The sequence below is a fragment of the Crinia signifera genome, chromosome 1 (assembly GCF_055691185.1).
Source record: "Crinia signifera chromosome 1, ASM5569118v1, whole genome shotgun sequence".
In the NCBI taxonomy this organism is placed as follows: Eukaryota; Metazoa; Chordata; class Amphibia; order Anura; family Myobatrachidae; genus Crinia; species Crinia signifera.
In genome coordinates, this window is record NC_139217.1 from 148,645,644 (window position 1) to 148,666,490 (window position 20,847).

Sequence of the window (20,847 nt, forward strand, 5' to 3'; positions counted from 1 at the left end):
CGAATTTGGGGCGGGTGCTGACGTCATGTGACATTAGCCGTCCGCCTCAAGCAGGAATCTCCATGGGAACGCCCAGTGTTTTTATGGGGGATGCTTATAAAATGCGTGCATTCCCATGCTACCACCCCATGCCCGCCCTCATTCTGCCCCTCCTGGAATAAATGGCTCGGCATGCGCATATTCGCTCATGCATACACTCCGAACCTCCGATGTTCCTGGGATTTGCCTATAGATCTGCAAGTGTATATCGGTTAGCAACCCATTTGCAAATTTGCACGGGGCAGATACTCTTTCTGGGCGTTGGCTATCTACTCTCAGTCAGCTGCAACTTCTCAGATTAGCGATCCATGCTGAATTAGGCCCATTGTCTTTTGATGCACTTTTTTTATTCATTGCATGAAATAAAGATTCTCTAGAGTAAAATGTTTTTAAAATCAAAATGCTTAGTGATTTTGCTGGGATTAATACAAATTTCACATGACTAAACCCGAGACCTTTCCATTTGTCTATCTGTTATGTCAGATTTTGCTCTTTTGTGTGCTTAATAAGAAAGCTCTATTTTTGTTCTGCCTGTCGGTTGGTTGTGTACGTTACTGTTTTTTAGGCAGTTACCTTCTTGTACTGGTGTTGCTACAGGTTCAGCTCCATTTTAGGTGGAGAGGATCAGTTCCCAGGAAGTTTTCCAAATAAAATGGCTTTTTTTTTTATTACAGTTCTCTAACCGTGGCATTTTTTTTTAAAAACTTGTAACAAAATATTTAAGACAAACTAGTGGGTGATATTTCATATGTCTATTAAAGCACAATATTCATATTATTTCAGGGTTATCAAGGTCCTCGTGAAGTTTCAAAGAAGCCGTCAGTAGCTGTGGAGGAACTTGAGATCATGTCCTCTCAGCCATCACAGGGATACTCTTCTCTGCCCGCACAGCTGTACACAACATCGCCTTTGTTTGCTGCACCATGCAGGAATCGGCCAGACTCTACTCTGCCACCTAACTTCTGTCCTGGCAATATTGCCACCTGGCGGAAACCGGATGTTAGTGGAGCTAATTTGTCCGGGAACTCTTCAATCTCTCCACAGCAAAGAGTATTAATAGAACATGTTGCTCACGTACCAGTAGAAGGTGGTAAAATGAAACAAAACATACGAAGTACAGCACAGATTTTGGCTCTTTTAAAATCCCAGCCAAGTGAAATGGAATCATGTACCTACCTTGCTGAGCCATGTTCTGGAGCACCGCTGCCTAGATGTAACAGTGAGGTGCTACAAGAGACGTGTGCGAGCGAGAGGGAAACTCAATGGCAAAACTCTCATACACTTTCTCCAATAAAACCTGTAACTATAAAGAGCCGATGGGATATATACCTAGATCAGTCCCAAGCGGACAGCACGGTTAATAGTGACCATGACTTCTCTGTGATGTGTAGTAGCCCAGACAAGAGGCTTAATGCTAGACCTGTTATAGGAGCTAAACAAGAGGAAATACGAGATGATGACTTGTTTAATACAAGAGCTGATATCCCCTTGGATAAAGCTGCCAATTCTGATGTTTTGGTAGATATCATACAAACAGACACACTATCAAACAAACTACTTTTAAATACAGACCAGCAATCTTATGATGTTTCCTGTAAGCCTGGCCTTAGTCATAGACAATCCTCTATACCAGAACTGCTTCCTACTAATACAGCAAAAGTTGATACTGATGATTTTAACGCGGATAATAAGTGCAATGAATTGTTCTCAGAGGTCTCATTTAATTTGATGGACAGTTTTGATTTTACAGAACTGGATGATGGCAGTTCAACAGCGGACCAACCTCCTGCCCACAGTGCTTCAGCCATGGCAGAAAAGGACTTCAGTGAGGAAGTTCTGTTACAAAAGAAAGAGCCAGACGCATGTACTGAGCATGTGTTGGAGGAAGAAAAACCTACTGATTGTAGAGATTATACTACCTGTATGCCATCTGATGTTCCATGTAGCAAAGTGGAAAGTGACTTTGCTTTACTTCCCAATATTCACAGCATGGCAAAAAGTGGTGATTACAACAGTAAACCAAAGGGGATGAGTGATAATGATGGTGAACAAACATGTGTTCCATACAAAGAGAGGGAAGGCTATATTCCCACCAGTCAGTCAGTGTTCTGTTCAACTGAGCCTTCAAAACCGGAAACAACACAAAGTAGTCATGATTTGCCCCAGGTGCCAGTTACCCACATACAGCATTTAATTAAAGGGACCCAGTGTAATGACTTCATTACAGACTCCCCTGAACAGTCACATGTGGGAATAAGCCTGTCCCTCTTGAGATCTCTAACTAAACCTACCTGCGCAATAGAGAGTCTAAATGCTCTGAAGACGAACTCATCCAAAGCCAGGATAACAAACACTGATACTGAGACGTGTCTGGATGGGGGACCCGATAAAGGTCAGAATTACAGGTTATTAATGACACCGAGATAAACAGAACAGTATGTTAAATCTGACATATGTTCTCAAACTTTCACTGCACGTGTTGGTTATGTAGAAGATGCTTAGAGGCATATTTATAATGTTTCTGGTTTTAGACCCAATAATTGTAATTTCATATTTGCAGCAATAAGAAAGCAATATGCTCAGGAATGTAAAAAAAAACTAAATACTCATGCAGTGATAGGGGCTTTGAAAAGAGCTTGTCCCTGTGTCAGGACTCTGCAGCGGTACTGTGCTGCCGTGATTGACTGACTAGGCATGTATGGGGTCTATTGCTGGGGATGTTTCGGTGGAACCCTCCCAGTAATTCTTGATGGAATGTAGCCCATAGGCTATAAAGGCTAAGGCTATCTTCAGATGACGTTAACTATAGTTGCCAAACTTCAGAATATTTTGCATTCCAAAGCTTGTTAAACCAGACAGCTCAGCAGCCCCATAGAAACCTATGGTGGCTGTTGTCAGAAATGGAGGGAACTGTACATACTAATATCCGCTGCTGTCCCTCCTCCTTATGTTTGGGTGATACTGCATATTGTGACTTACAGCTGAACAATGCATTTGGCTTTCTTGCATGGAATTTAAACAGAATAAAGAAACATATTTTTAAATATTGTAATTCTTGATAAACTAATACAGAATGTACTGCAAATCTTAAGCTGTCCACAGACCAAGCCACAATGAGATGCAGTTGCCAAAAGATTGCCCGGGAACACCTTTCTTTACTACGGAGCCAATCTTCCCTCCAGAGCTTCATACGGATGATATGACGGCATTTTGCAGTGCTCCCCCTGGCTCTCCACAGCTGGTAACTACTATAGGCATTTTATTGAAATTCTAGAATACATCTAAATACAATTTGTTGTTCTATTCCTTTTTCATTAAATACATTTGGTAGCCCAACTCTATGAATTTTGTTCACCACAGCACAACATGTGCCCTTGGGAAATCCCCAATTGGGGCCTGTAAGTTTTGTAGTTGTAAATCTGAATCCTAATTTGCACGTACAAGCCGCTTAATAAGGATATAGGCAGAACAAAATATTAGTATCATCCGTTCCAATGTTTGTCATTGTAACACCACAGATACAGATAATAGATGATTATGATTAGAATATTGAATTTGGAAAATGGCAAGAGTCTATCCACCATTTCTTGTGGACCTCGTCGAATGACATTCCATGTTCTGTTTGTTCTTCATCTAATGTAACAAGCTGTTGTTTCCAGACATATACATGTTCTGCTAGTTTATGCATTGGGTAGGAAAGTGACACTTAAACACAATTTCCTGCAGCCACAGACTAGTGACTAATATCCAGAATCATATAAAATATAACTTGGGTTACATTGGTTAGTGGCTCAATTTGTGTCCAGGTTTAAAAAAAAATGTGTGTGCAAGAAATTGAGATTTCTTAAAGTGTTCTGACCATTTATTTGGCACCATCAGTGACACAACCTGATTTTTTTGCTTCATATATTTCATAGAACAAATAAATAACAAACATAAATAAATATATTTGAATTTTATGTATATTGCTAATTATGGTATGTACATTGGCTAGTATGTTTTTTTTTTAATCTATAAATGTAATTATAATTAATAGTTTTATATAGAGCTCTTTCTGCAATAGTACTCCTTATCTTTACTGTCATTTGTGGTAATCTGTCTGTTGGAGTTTGTTATTATCTGTAAACTTCAAGAAAGCATATGGAGTGTGACTCTACACCAGATTGGTGTGCTGATTATGAAGTCATGTGCTAATTTACATGGTTAAAACCATTGTACCAGTTTTGGTACAAATAATCTACATAAATAAAGAGGGAAAAAATATCTGTGTTGTGGTGCACCTAAGAGTCCATGTCATAAAGTTTTTATCAAAAATCTATTCACTGAAAGGATTGCAAATTACTTTGGTTGTGACATTTGTTTTGCATTACTACAGCACTTTCCTGGTTCTCCTCTTACCTATCTGATCGCTCTTTCAGTGTTCGCTTCTCTGACTCTACCTCCTCTTCACTACCTCTGTCAGTTGGAGTTCCGCAAGGCTGTTTTAGGTCCTCTGCTTTTCTCAATCTATACCCCATCTCTTGGTAAACTAATCAGCTCTTTCGGATTTTAGTATCACTTGTATACGGACGGTACTCAAATTTATCTATCAACCCCAGAGTTGTCACCAGTGGTCTTGGGTCAAGTCTCTGAATGCCTTTTTGCCATCTCATCCTGGATGTCTTCTCGCCACCTCAAACTCAATATTTCCAAAATGGAGTTACTTATATTACCACCAGCCAAGAACAGTTACCATCCTGATATCCTATTGGGAGTGAGGTGCTGCTCTTACACATCATATAATACTGATATCTCCATAACTGTTGACAACTCTACAATCTACCCTACTCCACAGGCTCATTGCCTAGGTGTCACCCTCTACTCTGACTCTCCTTTGTTCCCTACATTCAATTTGTCTCCAAATCATGTTACATGCATCTAAAAAACATATCCAAAATACAACCCTACTAAATACACAAGACACTACTAAATCTCTTATCCATGCACTCACTATATCCCGCATTGACTATTGCAATAGTCACCTAACTAGTCTTACCAAGAACAGACTCACAACACCGCAATCCATCTTAAATGCTGCTGCTAGGCTGATCTTCCTAGCAAGACGCTCATCGTCTGCTGATCCGCTCTGCCAGTCCGTCCATTGGTTGCCTGTATTTTACCGTATTCAATATAAAATACTTCTACTTACATTTAAAGCTATAAAACATACTGCACCAGTATATATCTCTTTACTTATCACAAAATATCTCCCAACTCAACCACTCCGCTCTGCACAAGATCTGGGTCTCTCTTCTGCACTGATCATCAGCTACCATTCACTATTACAGGACTATGGAATGCCCTTCCATGCACAATAAGACTCTCTACTAGCCTCCAAACTTTCAAGTGTTCCCTGAAAACTCACCTCTTCAGGCAAGCCTATCATATTTAAGTACCACACACATAATCCTCTGAGGCACATGTATTATATAGCTTCCCTTCTGGACTTGCAACTTGGTGGGACTGCTATGCTATTACTGGTGCCTGTCCTTGTGTTTCCCTCCTATGTCCCTATAGATTGTAAGCTTGCAGCAGGGCCTTCCTACCTCCAAGTATGTCTGTCTGTTACCCAGTATGTTTTATCGCTGTTTACAATTCTAAAGCGCCACGGGATCAGCTGTGCTATAAAAGAAACTGTAAATAAATAAATTACTATATATATTTGTATGCATTTTTGTAGTATTTGAAGGTGACCTTGCATCACATGGTTATATAAAGGTTTATGTTATTTTTGGGTACGTGTGTATTATCTGGGCGCCCGATTTTATCATTGCATGCCACTACTTAAGGCATGCGATGCGATTTTTCATTGTAAAGACCAGATTTTTAATTGTATAGTCACCCATGGGTGATTTCATACCCCCACTATCCAAGTACGCATGGAGTTGATCTTATATAGTGTGGCGAGCCCCGCGGATTACTTTACATGTATTCTGCGTCCCCTCATGGGGCTCGCCACGCTTCGCCACTATATAAAATCAACTCCATGCGTAGTTGGATAGTGGGGTATGAAATCACCCATGGGTGACTATACAATTAAAAATTGGGTCTTTACAATGAAAAATAGCTTCGCATGAATTGCATGCCACTATATTGCATGCGATGCGATGCAATGAAAAAATCGGGCGCCCAGATATTACACAAGTACCTATTTTTGGCTAGAAATATAGTACACTTTTCAGTGTCCATGTCGACATGCGGGTGAAAACCCTATGTCCACCTTGCGCATGTTGACCTAGACGTTTGTCGACCTAATGGTGTCGACCTTGTTGTAGACCTAGGTGAATCCTGCTGCGGGAGCATGGCTTCACATTCGGGCCATCCTTATGGTGTGTACACACGGGTACAATCAGCTTGAGATTTTGACTATATAGTCAAAATGTCATCAGGATCGCATGCAGATCGCATGGGTTTTTAACCCTTGCAATCCCAATGCGCGTTCACGTATCGCAAGCAGAAAGTCTTGGCTGCTTTGACTATATAGTGCAGATCTGCACTATATAGTCAAAATTGTATGCAGATCGCATGCATGCATGCATGCATGCTGTGCGATGGGATCTGATCGCGTCGGGATCGCATCGCACGGTACACGCACCATGTGTACACACCATTATGCTAGGTACACACCAGAACGATTATGATTGTGTGTAGATTGTGAGATGATTGTACAATGGTCACACGATCTGTTGGACCACACAATCTGCATACGATCATGATCTGTATCCAGTTGAATGGATGTTTTACAAATCCTGACTGCAGCAGGTAGGATCTCCAAAACAACCAAATAACCAGTGGGGACGTGCATCGAATCGGAATCTGACCTAAAACATGGCCAATTTACATACATTCGGTCAAGATTGCATCAAATTGGGGGAATTGGTCATTTGGCCAAAACATTCTAGTGTGTACCAAGCATTAGAAAAGTTAGCAACATAAGGATCAGACTGCAATCCCTCTTGGTATTATGGTAACTGCGGTAGCTGAAGCGCCAACCAATCTCTTTGCAGGAAGTCTGTTTTGCTAAAAAGGGGCTTGAAACATATGATTTAAATACAGCTGTGCACTCCAACCAGACACACACACTAAATCTATATACTATATATTTGTTACATACCACCACATTCTGGCCATAATTCTGGTTCGCTCTCAGAGGCAAATTCCTTTTCAAATGGACAAAACCATGTGCACTGCAGGTGGGGCAGATGTAACATGTGCAGAGAGAATTAGATTTGGGTGGGGTTTTTCTTCAAAGTGAGATCTATATTGCAGTGTAAAAATAAGTATTTTCCCTGCACAGAAACAAAATAACTTACCCAAATCTAATTCTCTCTGCACATGCTACATCTGCCCCCCTGCAGTGCACATGGTTTTGTCCATTTGGGAAGGAATTTGCCTCTGAGAGTGAGCCAGAATAAGGCCCTCTGTCCGCACATTCTTTGGGTGGCATTTTTATTTATCATTAAATTATGAAGATAATTCCTGTCTCTAGACCTTGATACACTTAACAAACCAACATTATCTATTGTGTCTAATAGAAGGATTACACTCGCCACGTTTATTTTGGAATTAAAAAAAGTGGAAAAATCCTATAATTTCAATAAACCCCAAAAATATACTATTTATAGGTGGAGAATAAGGAGCGCTATAAACTTTTAATCACATATGCAAACTTATATATTTTTCTCAGAATTTATAAGACTATAACATTTTAAAGAAAATTAATAAAATTTAAATGTTACCCTCTTGATAATCTAAAAAAGAGGGTGTTCAACAAAGAATAAGTGCCAATATAAAATGGTAACTTCCCTGTTACAAGACATTAACAGAGAGAAAATTCACAGTTGACTCTTCTAGGTACTGGTCCCCGAACATCGTACATGTAAAACAATGAAATAATATACAAATGTGTAGTAGGTTCTACAATTCATATAATGTAAATAAAAGGTTATTATGGTTGGTGAGGTGTTGATTGATGGACCTTCACCATTATGGTTGGGAGTGATGGGTCAGATTTTATGAGGATACAGAAACATAAGTGCCAACATCTCTGTGGGAGATGTGCAATATATCCGCTAAAAATAATAGCGTTGCTCAAATTTGTTATATAAATTAAAATAAAAATGTTGAGTGAAAAAAGATATTTCCTATGTAAGGTAACTTGGCAAACATAATGTTTACTTGCCAATTTTCACACACATTTTGACAAATTCACTTTGTACTCACAGGGTTAAAAGGTGTACCCTCACTCAATCGTAAAAAGGTGGTGTAAAGTTTGTAAAGGTTTCTTTATTTTAAATCACCATGGGAGTAGAGTGGTATATTATTTTATGCAGTGAAGGGTGTACCCCTACTCACGGTCGATAATGCTTGTGGAAAGGCCATAAAGGTATCTTTTTCCTCTTAACTTGAAAAAGTTGTGCAACTTCACAGGATTTTAGTATAAAAGGTGTATAAAACAAACTCAGAACAGGATTTTACAATAATATAAAATAAAATTAAACCGTTTGAAAGGAGCACAATATCTGATGAAGATGCAGCAGAAATTAAACGCATTGGCCACAGAGGGAAGCTCCTCTCCAGATCCAAACCTTTTTTGGTTGGAAGTTCTGTAAATATCTTTTCCCCTTGTCTTCTGTCTGGGTCTACTCTCTGTGTATTGTGCGCCCTTCAAACTGTTTTTTTCACAAACACTAGTGGAACAGTGCCACCTTGTGGCCATATTGTGAAGGGTATTTCAGTAAAACGTGACTAAAGATGTATTTTGCATTTTTCATTTATGTTTATGCGTATATCCAAGATATATTCACATCAAAATACAATTAAAGATCCCTCCCTCATTACATTATGATATGAATATCAGAGAAAGTGAGATATTTACATAGCTTATAAGTGCATTTGGGGAACCTGACTATTATTAATAGTTACATTACATTTGTGATGCTAAGGGTAATTTTTTGTTACATGTTCCACTAAAATGGGTTAATTTACCATATGAACAGCAACACCGAATCATGTTGGAATGCTTGTTACACACATGCATCATGTTATTTATTTTTTTTATTAACATTACTGTTGTCTGAAAATATTGATTTTCAAATGTAAACCTGTATTTGGTTCTCTGGACATTTTAAGTTTAATAGGCTGCTGGGGCCCCAGTTTTTTTCTAAAGTGCCCACTTGAATTAATGCTGTGTTTCAAGGTTGCTATAGGCAGCTGATCTGGTTTAAACCAACTTTTCACAAACGTGTCCACAGTTACCACGCCTGAAGTATGCCTAGAATGGGTAGAGAAGGTATCAAAAAGGGTACTTTGTTCTAATGATTCTATACTGTGTACGAATTTGGCTGCATACATTAACTAGAACAAATAAGGAATGAAGCAACAAAGCTGGTGTAAAATGTATAGATGTTGCTTTATTTAATTTTTTTTTACTGTTTGGCATGTCCTAAAAAGGCATGCCCTAAAAAGGCCTTCTAGTGTGGATAAATTGTGACCGCTACAGGATGCTTTTGACAATTTTTTATACAAACAGTGCTGGGCTTGTGATGCAGCTGTTGTTAGTATCTTAGTACATGTACTGTAGTTGCTTTTAACCTAAAAAAAATAAAGTATTATAATTTTTATTAGGGGATGCAGTAGTATGTATTTGAAATGATATCCAGACATTGCAAGTGAGTGGGGTGGGGATATTGCAAGTGATGTCAGAGGGGCGTGCAGATTGACTGACTGATTTAGGGTTTCTATTTAAATCCATAAATCAATTGCTTTTTAATAGCATGCCCAGTGGGATTGTACTAGTCTAAAAGTAAATCCTTTTTTCAGGCGTTATCCATCTCTGCCCAGGAGAAAGCGTACATTAAGGATTACTCCCAGACTATATCTGAGCATAATGGGGCTTGCCGTGACTCTGCTTCATGTAAGTAAATGAATACATAAATCTATATGAGCAGACATACTGGAAATTTGTGATATAAGTTTTAACAGTTTAATTGTAATAATGACCATAATTATTAACCCTAATTGATGCAGTAGACATTTTTACCTATTCAAAAGCAGGTGACAATATTTACAACAAACCTAAGCATAACCATTAGTACTGTGAATATGGCACCACTGAAATAGATGATTTTATACTATTGCATCATAGTATAAAATCATGCATTTTATTTATTGCCTACACGAGTGACGTTCCGTTGTTGGTCTTTGACCTCTTTTTCAAGCTGTAACTTACAGTAATAGTAATAGGAATTTTTTAGGCCAGGTTGCTGCCCACCGACTGGACCCCACCAACCGAGCGGTGCACCCCCCTCCAACCTCTCTCTCCATCTCTTTTCAAAACTGCCGTCAGCTCCCATCACATCTATATGCCGTGTTATACAACTGGGACCACATTCCTGACCAATCCTGCCAGCTGTAGCGCGCAAGTCAGTCCTAAATACCAGAGGATGCCACACTTATCAGGTCTCGCTCCATCACCGCTTCGATTCCTTCTGTAACCAGCTGGAAGAGCAGACTCTGATTGCTGCAGATAATCCTCAGCGGCATGTCAGCGCGGTGGAGGCACACACAAATAGGCAGTGCACAGCGCTCTGCAAAAGAAGCCTAGAGGGGACACTAAATTAAGATTTTGCCTAACTTTACGCCTGACAAGGAATGTGTGCAAAAAAATGCAATTTTGCAGGGAGAACGGAACACACAAGCCATTCTCAAGAATTCACATTTGCACAAGCCAACTAGCAAAAAAATGGATTGTCCACTTAGTAGCTTAACAAATGAATATGGAGCCAGGATAAATGACTGCATATGTTTTGCATTCTGTATTGTAAATATAAGGCAATCATTTGTATAAATAGACATACATTATTTTTAAATATGTATTGAATTTTAGAATAAAGGAGGGCCCTGCTTTGCGTATACAGTGGTATTCAATTTTATATATGATCATTATTTTTGGAGATTTCCATTTTCTTTCTTGGACTGACGCTCTTAACTGGACATCAGAGAAGGGTGTCATTTACAGAATAGTTCTGTTTTGCAATGTCATAAGCCTTTAAATGGTTGGCTTGTTTTTAAATAAATGTCTCTTGTCCAACAGTGAATTCTATAACCTATCTCCAGCCTTTCTTCATTGCGGGAACTCCAGGATCAGACTGTGATTGGGAACTGTCACAGTGTGTATCTAATAAGGTCAGTGTACTTTGTGCTGCAGCAGATTTTTTTTGTTTTGTAGAGGCTTTCATATTTCAGTTTTTATTTTTTTAAATTGGATGCAAATCATAAAATCGCAAATTTCTACAATGCAAGGTATGAATACTCAAGGGGTGAATTACTATGATGTTGTTGGGAATTTTTGAAATAATTAGTTGTAAATGAATGAAATGGGACTTACCATGACTTTTATAGTAATAAATAAAACCAAAATGTCAAGTAAAGCATTTCTTTAATCTAGTACTAGCATTTATTTGCCCTCCCCGGACAGATGTAACCATAATGTTTGGTTCATGTAAAAACCATTTGCCTGTATTTAGTAATTGTAGATATTTTAAAATGTGAGAGGATTATAATTTAATGTATTATCAGTACAAATGACCCATGGTGCTGTTTCAAGTTGCAAATATTTTATTTTGGCTTACTGTTATTTCTTGTGGTAAACCAATTTAGGTGAGATCACCTGCACAGGAAGAGATACCCAATCTGAAGCGCTCATTCTTTCTGCGGTCTAGATTTGACTCTGGAGCAACGCTGAGCAACGTAACATCCTCTCCAGAGCAAGATAGTAAGAATTAATTCCGGTTCATAGATCTGCAGTGTCTAGATAAAGAGTCAATAGGTCGACATACAGTAGGTTGACATGAAAAATGTAGACACATAAAAAGGTTGAGGTTTTTCATAATTGTTTTTATATTTTCGACTGTTCCATATTTTACCATCCACGTGGACTACAATTGAGAACGGTAAAGTGTGCCGAAGGCATCACCAGAATTGATGCATGGTGAGTGTACCCGTTTCAGTAATTTGGGGTTGACAGGCAGTGACATTGACACCCAAAAAATTTGAAAAACTCATGTACTTTACAGGATATCGGCAAGATATTTTGAGAGAGCGCACCAGCAACACCAATTTAAAATATTAATTTTATTTACATCAACTGCAAATTAGTGATCACAAATATAAAAATTACATAAAAAGTAATAATACATTAATATGATACCATAGGGACAATGCTATAATTGTATAGATTGAATTTCTGGTGCATAGATAGAGCAGAAGTTGCACCCCATATATCAATTGTCCACTAATAGTGACCAATGTTGGTGTCCAGGTCTCCAATCTCTCTTAGTCACACACTGATGATAATTGGATAGTGTGTATTGAACCCACCAATTATGGCAATAATTGTATTGGTAATTCAGTATTTCACCAAAGGCAATTTAACTGTCTAATACAGCTTATAGTCAGTTTTGAGTTCCGGATCGCACATCCAAGTGCTATATATATTTAAATCAGATGTACCACTGTTGTAAACAATAGTAGAACTTTTGAACAATGTTACGTGGAAAGTACAGGAGGCAGCAGCCCCGGAGCTTACCGGGTCCCGATGTTGAAGCAGTAGTGTTGGGTACAAATCTCCAAAATTCCACCTGTGGGATTAGTCTCCTCCTGCAATTTTGAGCTGTTATGCTCGTTGTTGTAAATAGCACTTGTGTTCCCCACAGAGTGTGGCTGGAGCAGCAGCCGGCTTTCAGAACACCGTCTGACCTCAGCAGCGTGGTAAATAGACGAGACAGGGCAATGTCCGGTGTGTTGCCGTGGGCAGATTAGATGAGCAGAGACACAGTCCAAAATGCTGCCCGGCAGATTACCCTCAATGTCCCGATTTAGTGCTTCGGCGGTTGTCGGGGGTGGATGTGAGCACCCTGACTGCTGCTGACGGATAGGTCCAGTTACCGTGCGATCACTGGAACATCTACTTCTGGGTAGTAATAGCAATGATGCCTAAATAGGCAGAGATTGGTAGAGAATCCTGGACACCTCAAGATAAAAAGTAGAGAGTCTTAACGCGTTTCTCCGCCGTTATGTGTGGCGGTTTCATCAGAAGAATACTCTCTCTGTTTAGAGAACCATATTTAAAGGTCCACTAGCCAATCAGAAGATTGCTTCAATTAACACTATCACCTGCAGTAATTAAACAGTAAGCTGTTGACCCCGTCGATCAGATGTATGTCAACCTTTTGGTGTTGACCTATTGACTGTCTATTTAATATTCCACACCTGTAAGAATATATTGAAAATACAAAGTCGTTCTTTTTTCTGCTTTCATATAATATATTATACCATGTATATTAATTTACATTTTTTTTGTTTAGATTTTTATTTTAGTTATTCACTCCTGAAATATAGGACCAGGTATGCAAATTTGATGTATTTAGTAAGTGCACCTATAAATGCCCATAAACACAGTCATTTTAAAGAGCAGACTTTTAAGGATCTTATTGGGTGCAAATTGCAGCAAATATTGACCCAAACATATTGTTGCTCTGCACCTGGTTTATAGTTACATAGTTACATAGTAGGTAAGGCTGAAAAAAGACTTGCGTCCATCTAGTTCAACCTGGTATAGATATCCATTGCTGATTTGGTAGGTTCTGGTATTTTACAGACAATTTATATTTCTTATTTGTACCCATGGATGTTTTTCTCCAGTAAATGTTTGTCCAACTTTGCCTTGAATGCATTTAATGAGCCAGCCGTTACCACCTCTCTGGGAAGAGAGTTCCAGAGTTTGACTGTTCTGACCGTAAAGAAATTCTTTCTACTAGCTGAATGAAATCTTTTTTCTTCTAATCTATACTCATGCCCTCGCGTCCTAGATTCCTTTCTAGTAGAAAAGAGGGTGTGTGACAGTTCCTTATATTGGCCCTTGATATACTTGTACATGTTGAGCATGTCCCCCCTTAAACGTCTCTTTTCTAATGTAAATAGTAAATAGTTATGTAAAAGTTCCGTGGCTCTGAGCAATCAGCCCAGCCCTATTATTTCATAGGCAGAGTATCTGAGAGTGACTCCTCCAGTAGTGTCAGGTCCCGAAAGGGACAATTGCCTTGTCTCATGTAGGTTTTGTTTTTTGTATCCAGCACATTTGTATACTGACTTCATTAAAATATAATTAAAACAGATGGAGCACAGTGAGATAGCTGCTATTTTGGTAGTCAGGGCCTGATTAACCAATAGGATCAGACCACAGCCGAGAAATAAAATGAGGGGCTAATTTATTCCTTTACCTCTCCTGATGTACTGTGGGGGGTACAGTTCCTAAGGTGAGTGCCAGATGGCTGTGCCAATGTAGCTAGTTATTTGGATGAGTTTGCAACTCACTTATAGTTAATTGTATATTTACCATACTAAAAGTTGGAATGCTGAATGATATTTGGCCATTTCTGGCAAATATGCTTATATTGTTATTATTTTACATACAGTGATTGGAAACCTACTAGATCTTCCAACTTTTACCTTTTTACATTTCCACCTCTATCTACACTTTTTAGCAAGGTCATTCTAACATGTTTCCTGGCTGCATCTGTGATCCTCTGATACATCAAAAACTTCGGTGTCACCAGGTTTGATAGGAAACTTTTCATGTTTTATATGCCACAAAGATCTTCTGGTATTATTTTTGTATATTCTAAAATAGTCTAATAATTTAATGTGAAAATGGGGGGAAAAGGTACTAAATCCAGGAGTGTGGACAGTTTCACATGGGTATTTATCTGGAGATCAGAAAACAGGAAACCTTCATAAGCGCAAAAAATGTTACATATGAAGCCTTAACTGATAATCCCAAAAATATGTGCAAATACTCAAAAGCCACATTATAAATGCATAACTATTTTACATTTATACGTTTTCTTATTTGTTTTTAGGCATTCTGAAGACAAATAAGGTATCCAAAGTTCAATCCAGACTTCAGATGCAAATTCCAGCAGCCCGTGTAGCAGAGATTGATGTGTATTCCAGCTTAAGTCCTGTGAATGATGATTTGAACCCATTTGAAACTCTGAAAGACAGTAACCTCTCATTAGGGGATGAGTTGTGTAAAACTAGCACCACAAGCTCTACTGTAATATCTGATCTAAATGAAAGCAGGGGCGAGTTTCTTCTGCAGAGCAGAGGAAGGGGACCTATAGTAAAGAACCTGCAAGAAAATTGTGATGCATCTGCAAATATACAGCCAAGCAGGTGGGCGAAGTATCAGAATGTTTCTCCCAGAAGCATACAAAATACACATAAGAACGAGGATAATGACTTTTGTGCACACAGTGTTTTTAGAAATTCAGATCGAATAGAGGAGATCCAGAATAGTGAGATGGAAATAGTGTCGTCATCACACATTGGTCCTCTAAGGGACGTGGTCGAAACAAATTCTGGATCACGAGTACAGCTACTCTCCAGATACCTTGCTCCATCTGATGGATCTTTGCCTCCTGTGGGAAGAAAGAACATGCACTCTCGTGGCACCACAAATGAGCAGGTCTGTAAACCATCATACAAACTTTACATGTGTTGAATTGTCAATATAAACATTAATGAAAAACCAAACCTTTTTGGTAAATGAGATGTAACCCATATAGGCCCCTTAGCCACGTTTGTCTTCCTATATAAAATTGCCTCTTTTATAAGAAAGGTTGTTCTATAGAAAAGAACCATGTTTTATTTTCATACTTTATAAAGTTAGGTTAAGTGGACTTTCCACTAGCTGGGAATATCCCCCTTTCAATGTTGTGTTAATGGTTCTCAAATCCAGGAGATACTCTAAATTGGAGGAGTTCTGGGCCATGTGATGCAGTATCCCATCCGATATATTTGTATCTAAGCACCACCACCCCAGCAGTGACTAAGATGCCTCATTGTGAAGTACCGTAAAGCATTGTGATGGTGTCCATTTCCTAGATCAGAAGAGGTATTGGGGGAAATTTACTAAAGGAAATTTGTAAAAAAATAGGTGTATTTGTATCCAGAAATACACTTATTTTTGATATTTACTATCCCGAAAATACGGCAATTCGTATTCGTATTGATAGCACATCAATACGACTACGAATTGCCATATTTTCGGGATAGTAAATGTCAAAAATAAGTGTATTTCTGGATACAAATACACCTATTTTTTTACAAATTTCCTTTAGTAAATTTCCCCCATTGTGTCCATTTCCGATGAGAACGGTGGTCGTATTTTCAGAACCACTTTTTACTTTTGAGGAGTAGATTCAAAACTTAAATATAACCCTTTTATGGTGATATCATCTTAGGAGCTGACAGAGCACCTTGCAGTCCCTCATTACAAAGGTGTGTTGATTAAACAAACATTTGTTCTATAATACAGGCATCCTATCCGACTGAATCAAGAAACACTATTGAACTACAATTGAGGATAAAATTATTGTCAAATAAGTTTTTACTTTTCAATTTGTTGTGTAGTATAGAGCTTGTAGCATTGTGTTTTTTAGATGTGTCTTTATATAGTCTGCCCATTGAGGATCTTTTTCTTTTTATTATTTTAGATCTTGCTTTCCTGTGAGCTGGGATTTCCATGTAGACAAGTTGTACTGTCTGTATCTGTTCCCAAAAGAAAAGTGAATATCCCAGCTGTATTCAAGTCACCAGCACATTATAAGCAAGTTTTCAAGGCATCACTTGCTGGTAGGAGTTTTTCACTTTAATGGATTTTAAATTACATAATAAACGTGTGTGTGTGTGTGTGTGTGTGTGTGTGTGTGTATGTACACCACCGTTCAAAAGTTATGGGGTCACTTAGATACTTCCTTATTTTTGAAAGAAAAGCACTGTTTTTTTCAATGAACACAAAGGAGTATATTCAATTGATGCCGGATCCATTCCGACATTCTTTTGAATTATTCAATTCAGTGGCCAAATCCGGATATCGGACTTGGCTGATGATTGACACTCACCCGGCCGGCGCTCGGACCGGGTGAGCGCGGCAGTGGAAGACGGCGTAAGGCAGTGGGAGGTGGCGCGGGACCCGAGACAGAGCCTGGATGGAGCTGGGTGAGCTGCTCTCACCCGGCTCGGCGGCGAGTATGTACGGGAGTCGTGGGTGGGTGTTGGAGGGTGCGGGCTGCGGCGTGAGGGTCCTGGCTGCAGCGTACAGGAGGACAGCGCTGTGTAAGCTACGGCTGCTCACACGGTGATGTCCTCCCTGCCTCAATCCAGCATTTTATTATGCTGGATTGAGAATGACGGAAACACAGCAAAAACCTTTCAGTTTTGGCTGTGTTTCCGTCAAAAGCAGGTGAATTAGCGGCTCTTCCGTCAATCCACCTGCTTTTCGGCATGTTGAAACATTTTGACATGCGAAAAAAAAAAAAAGCTTTGATTGAATAGATTGGAACCCCTTCCGATGTATTCATGTCGAAAACTGCCGTCTTTTCCGCAAGACGGCAGTTTCGACCTCTATTGAATATACGCCATAAAATCAATCAGAAATACACATCCGACGGAACCCTCCGCTGCTCGCCCGTAGCCCCCCTAACCCTGCCCGTCTCCCTGAAGAGGAGACGGGCAGGGATTCTGCTCCCCACCGCCGAGTGACTGGGATGCACAAGCGTGTGAGACGCTCACGCGCCCCCCGTCAGATGGAGCACCTCTCCATCAGCGATCGCCAGCTAAGGGAATCTGGTGATTCCCAGCACTTGATAAACAATCAGGTTACTTTAGGCAATATTCTGATTTTTTTTAGATTTCAATGCTGAACGCCACTCCGTGTAATGTCCTCCACTCACACTCAAAATTCCTGTGGGGGGTCCAGGGATTTTTGTTTGGTACTTGTTTCCTAGCACGGCGCCCAGATTTTCTACGTACGGCACCGTAGGGAAATCGCATCGCATGGGCCATTATAGCGGCATGTGATGCAATTTTTTCATGTATTTTTATTTCTTATTTTACACCACTATATCGCATTGCATTGCATCGCATGTCCTGCAAAATCGCATACGATCGCATGCGATCTTATAGGGTGTGCGATGCCATGACATTAGGTATATAATAATATGATTGTGTGTCCCAAAAATAGATTTAACGCACCCCCCCACTATCCACTCCACCCCGAAGCATGGCAAGCGGTGGCGGAACGCGTCCTCCGACTTTTTCATTACCCCACTTTCCACGTCGGCGTGGAGTTGATTTTATATAGTGTAGCGAGCCACCGAGCCCGAAGAGTGGCGAGTGCAGCGGGTTACTTTACATGTATTCCGCGTCCCCTCGCAGGGCACGGTGGCTCGCTGCGCTTGCCACACTTTATAAAATCTACTCCACGCCGGCGTGGATAGTGGGGTAATAAAAAAGTTGGAGGACGCGTTCCGCCGCCCCTCGCGTTGCTCGCCGCGCTTCGGGGTGGGGGGATGTGTTAAACCTATTTTTGGGACATACAATCATATTATTGTATACCTAATGTCATGGTATCACACAACCTATAAAATCGCATGCGATAGCATGCAATTTTGCGGCAGATGCGAAGGCCCGGGGCAGAGAGAGCATTGAATAAATTACATAGGAAAATTGCATTGCGTCTCATGGCCCATGAGATGCGATGCGATTTCACTACGCAGAATAGCCCACTAAGCAAATAGCTTAGTGGGCGCCGTGCTAGGAAACAAGTACCCAGGGCCGGTGCAAGCCACCGGAGCGCCCCAGGCGAGTCGGGGTGGGGGCACGCGGGGGGGGGGGGTGTACCTGCTGCGCCTTCTGACAGAAGCGCAGGGGGTACCTGCGGCACTGTGTATAAAGCTGGCGGTGTCGGCGTCCCTGCAGTGATTAAGGTGCTGGAGCGGGCAGGGGTGTCCGTGCCGTGGGGGTACCTGCAGTGCTGTGTATAAAGCTGGCGGCGGCGGGGTCCCTGCAGTGAATAGAAAAGAACTAGCACTATGCGGCGGTGCAGGAAGCGCTTCTATTTTGAAAACACTGGCCACACGCTGATTGGCTGAATCTCAGCCAATCATCGTGCAGCAAGTGTTTTCAAACCCAAAAGCGCTTCCAGCGCCGCCACATAACTCTAGTTATTTTCTATTCACTGCCGACGCTGCCAGCTTTATACACAGTGTGCTAACCCTCCATGCTGGGGGCGAGGAGCGAACTGCCGCCCTCCAGTGGCTGGCGCCCTAGGCAAATGCCTAAAGCTGCCTAGTGGTGGCGCCGGCCCTGCAAGTTCCTCTTGTTTTACATGGTATTTCATGGAAAAGGAAGCTCCATCAGACGTCAACAGTTGGTATTGATTAAAACTGAATAGAATTTGAATCTTTACAGAATAGCCCTTAAAACTGTAGGCAGGTCATTATACATAGTGTGAAAACTTTGTTCTATTTTCATCTCCTTTTGGATTTTTTAAAAACCTTTTTTAATGTTTTATGCAATTTAGCTACTCATACCTTTATTTATTGATGTTCAGTGTGTTGTATTGCACCACCAAAGTAAACAATATGCCAGCTTTCATGTATATAAATACAAATGTGTTTTACTGAATTTATAAGAATAGTCCGTAACACAGTAAGAGCTTCATAATCATTATTGACATTTAATTTTTAGTAGTGTGTCATAACTAAATTGCCTGAAAGCATTACATGGTTGCAATTCTATTAAATTGTCTTAACTACATCCATGTCTGCCTTCATCTCCTCCTCCTGGTAGTACCAAGTCTACCGAATGGTTTGTGTTTTTTAATCCTAAAGAGATGGTTATCAGAGTGAAAGGATTTGCATGGCTCTGCAAATAGGATTAGCAATCACCTCTTTTATGTGGACAATTACAGGAAACACCTACTACAATATAGAATTGATTCCCATTTTCATTAATCATCATGAATGGTATATCTAATGATTATAGCTGCTTAAAAAAGTAATTCTTATTTACTGTAAATACTGCAGTGTTTTGGCTTTATGCTCATTTGTATGTATATTAGTTTCATCCTGCTGTTTAATGCAATTGGTTGTTTTAAATTGAATTATTTTGTATGAGGCCAGTTACGAATAAGACCATTTTGGAAATCCTTGACCAAAATTGGAGTCCATTTCGATTTAAATTGAGATAAGACAACTTCTATCTGAGCTTTATTGTGTCAATTCTCTGTCATTCTTATAGTTTGGTATTTTTAAGACCCGTAGTGACTTGTTATCAGTGGATGCCAACTTTGTGCTTGCAGAGTATGGAAAGTAAAACATTGCTTGTAAGAACCGTTTTACAGTTAAATGAAGGCTGTACAAAGGACAGTCCAGAAAAATGAAGTAACAAGCAGTAGGCATTCTTATGTATTTGGCACGCTATCCAGCTCTTTGCCATTTTGAAAGCTTGGCACACTATCCAGCTCTTTGTCATTTTGAAAGCATGTTTTGTAAACAAACTGTTTTAAGGTGTGTACACATGGTGCAATATGGCGGCCGCTGATATTGATACCAATATCGGGGGCCGCCAGGTGCTGCCATCTGGCGACGATTGGCGGCACGAGGATGGGGGCAAGCAGTGGCCATTTTACAGCATGACCCTTCTTACGTTATAGTAGAAATAGACTGTGCTGAGAAGTCTGTTTCTACGAAAGTTACTGACCATGTGGGGCTGTGGATAGGTATAGCATACAGCTGAACACTGTGCCATTTTGACTAACTTGCTATGAGAGGTTGACTGTATATAGTCAAAATCGATAGTTAAAATAGCACCATGTGTACACACCTTTAAATGAATGTTATTGGGACAACAATATAGTTA

General features: G+C 40.0%; 1 protein-coding gene across 4 annotated transcripts in view; it reads left to right on the plus strand.

Moving 5' to 3' along the window:
* ZGRF1 (zinc finger GRF-type containing 1) overlaps positions 1–20,847 on the plus strand; it is an 82,148-nt gene that overhangs the window by 8,080 nt on the left and 53,221 nt on the right. For all 4 annotated transcript variants that reach the window (XM_083174534.1, XM_083174533.1, XM_083174532.1 and 1 more), the window contains exons 6-12: positions 823–2,431; positions 3,132–3,280; positions 9,901–9,994; positions 11,174–11,265; positions 11,740–11,854; positions 15,000–15,607; positions 16,638–16,776. In XM_083174534.1, the coding sequence (XP_083030660.1) occupies positions 823–2,431; positions 3,132–3,280; positions 9,901–9,994; positions 11,174–11,265; positions 11,740–11,854; positions 15,000–15,607; positions 16,638–16,776 (2,806 nt within the window). The remainder of the gene's footprint in view (positions 1–822; positions 2,432–3,131; positions 3,281–9,900; positions 9,995–11,173; positions 11,266–11,739; positions 11,855–14,999; positions 15,608–16,637; positions 16,777–20,847) is intronic.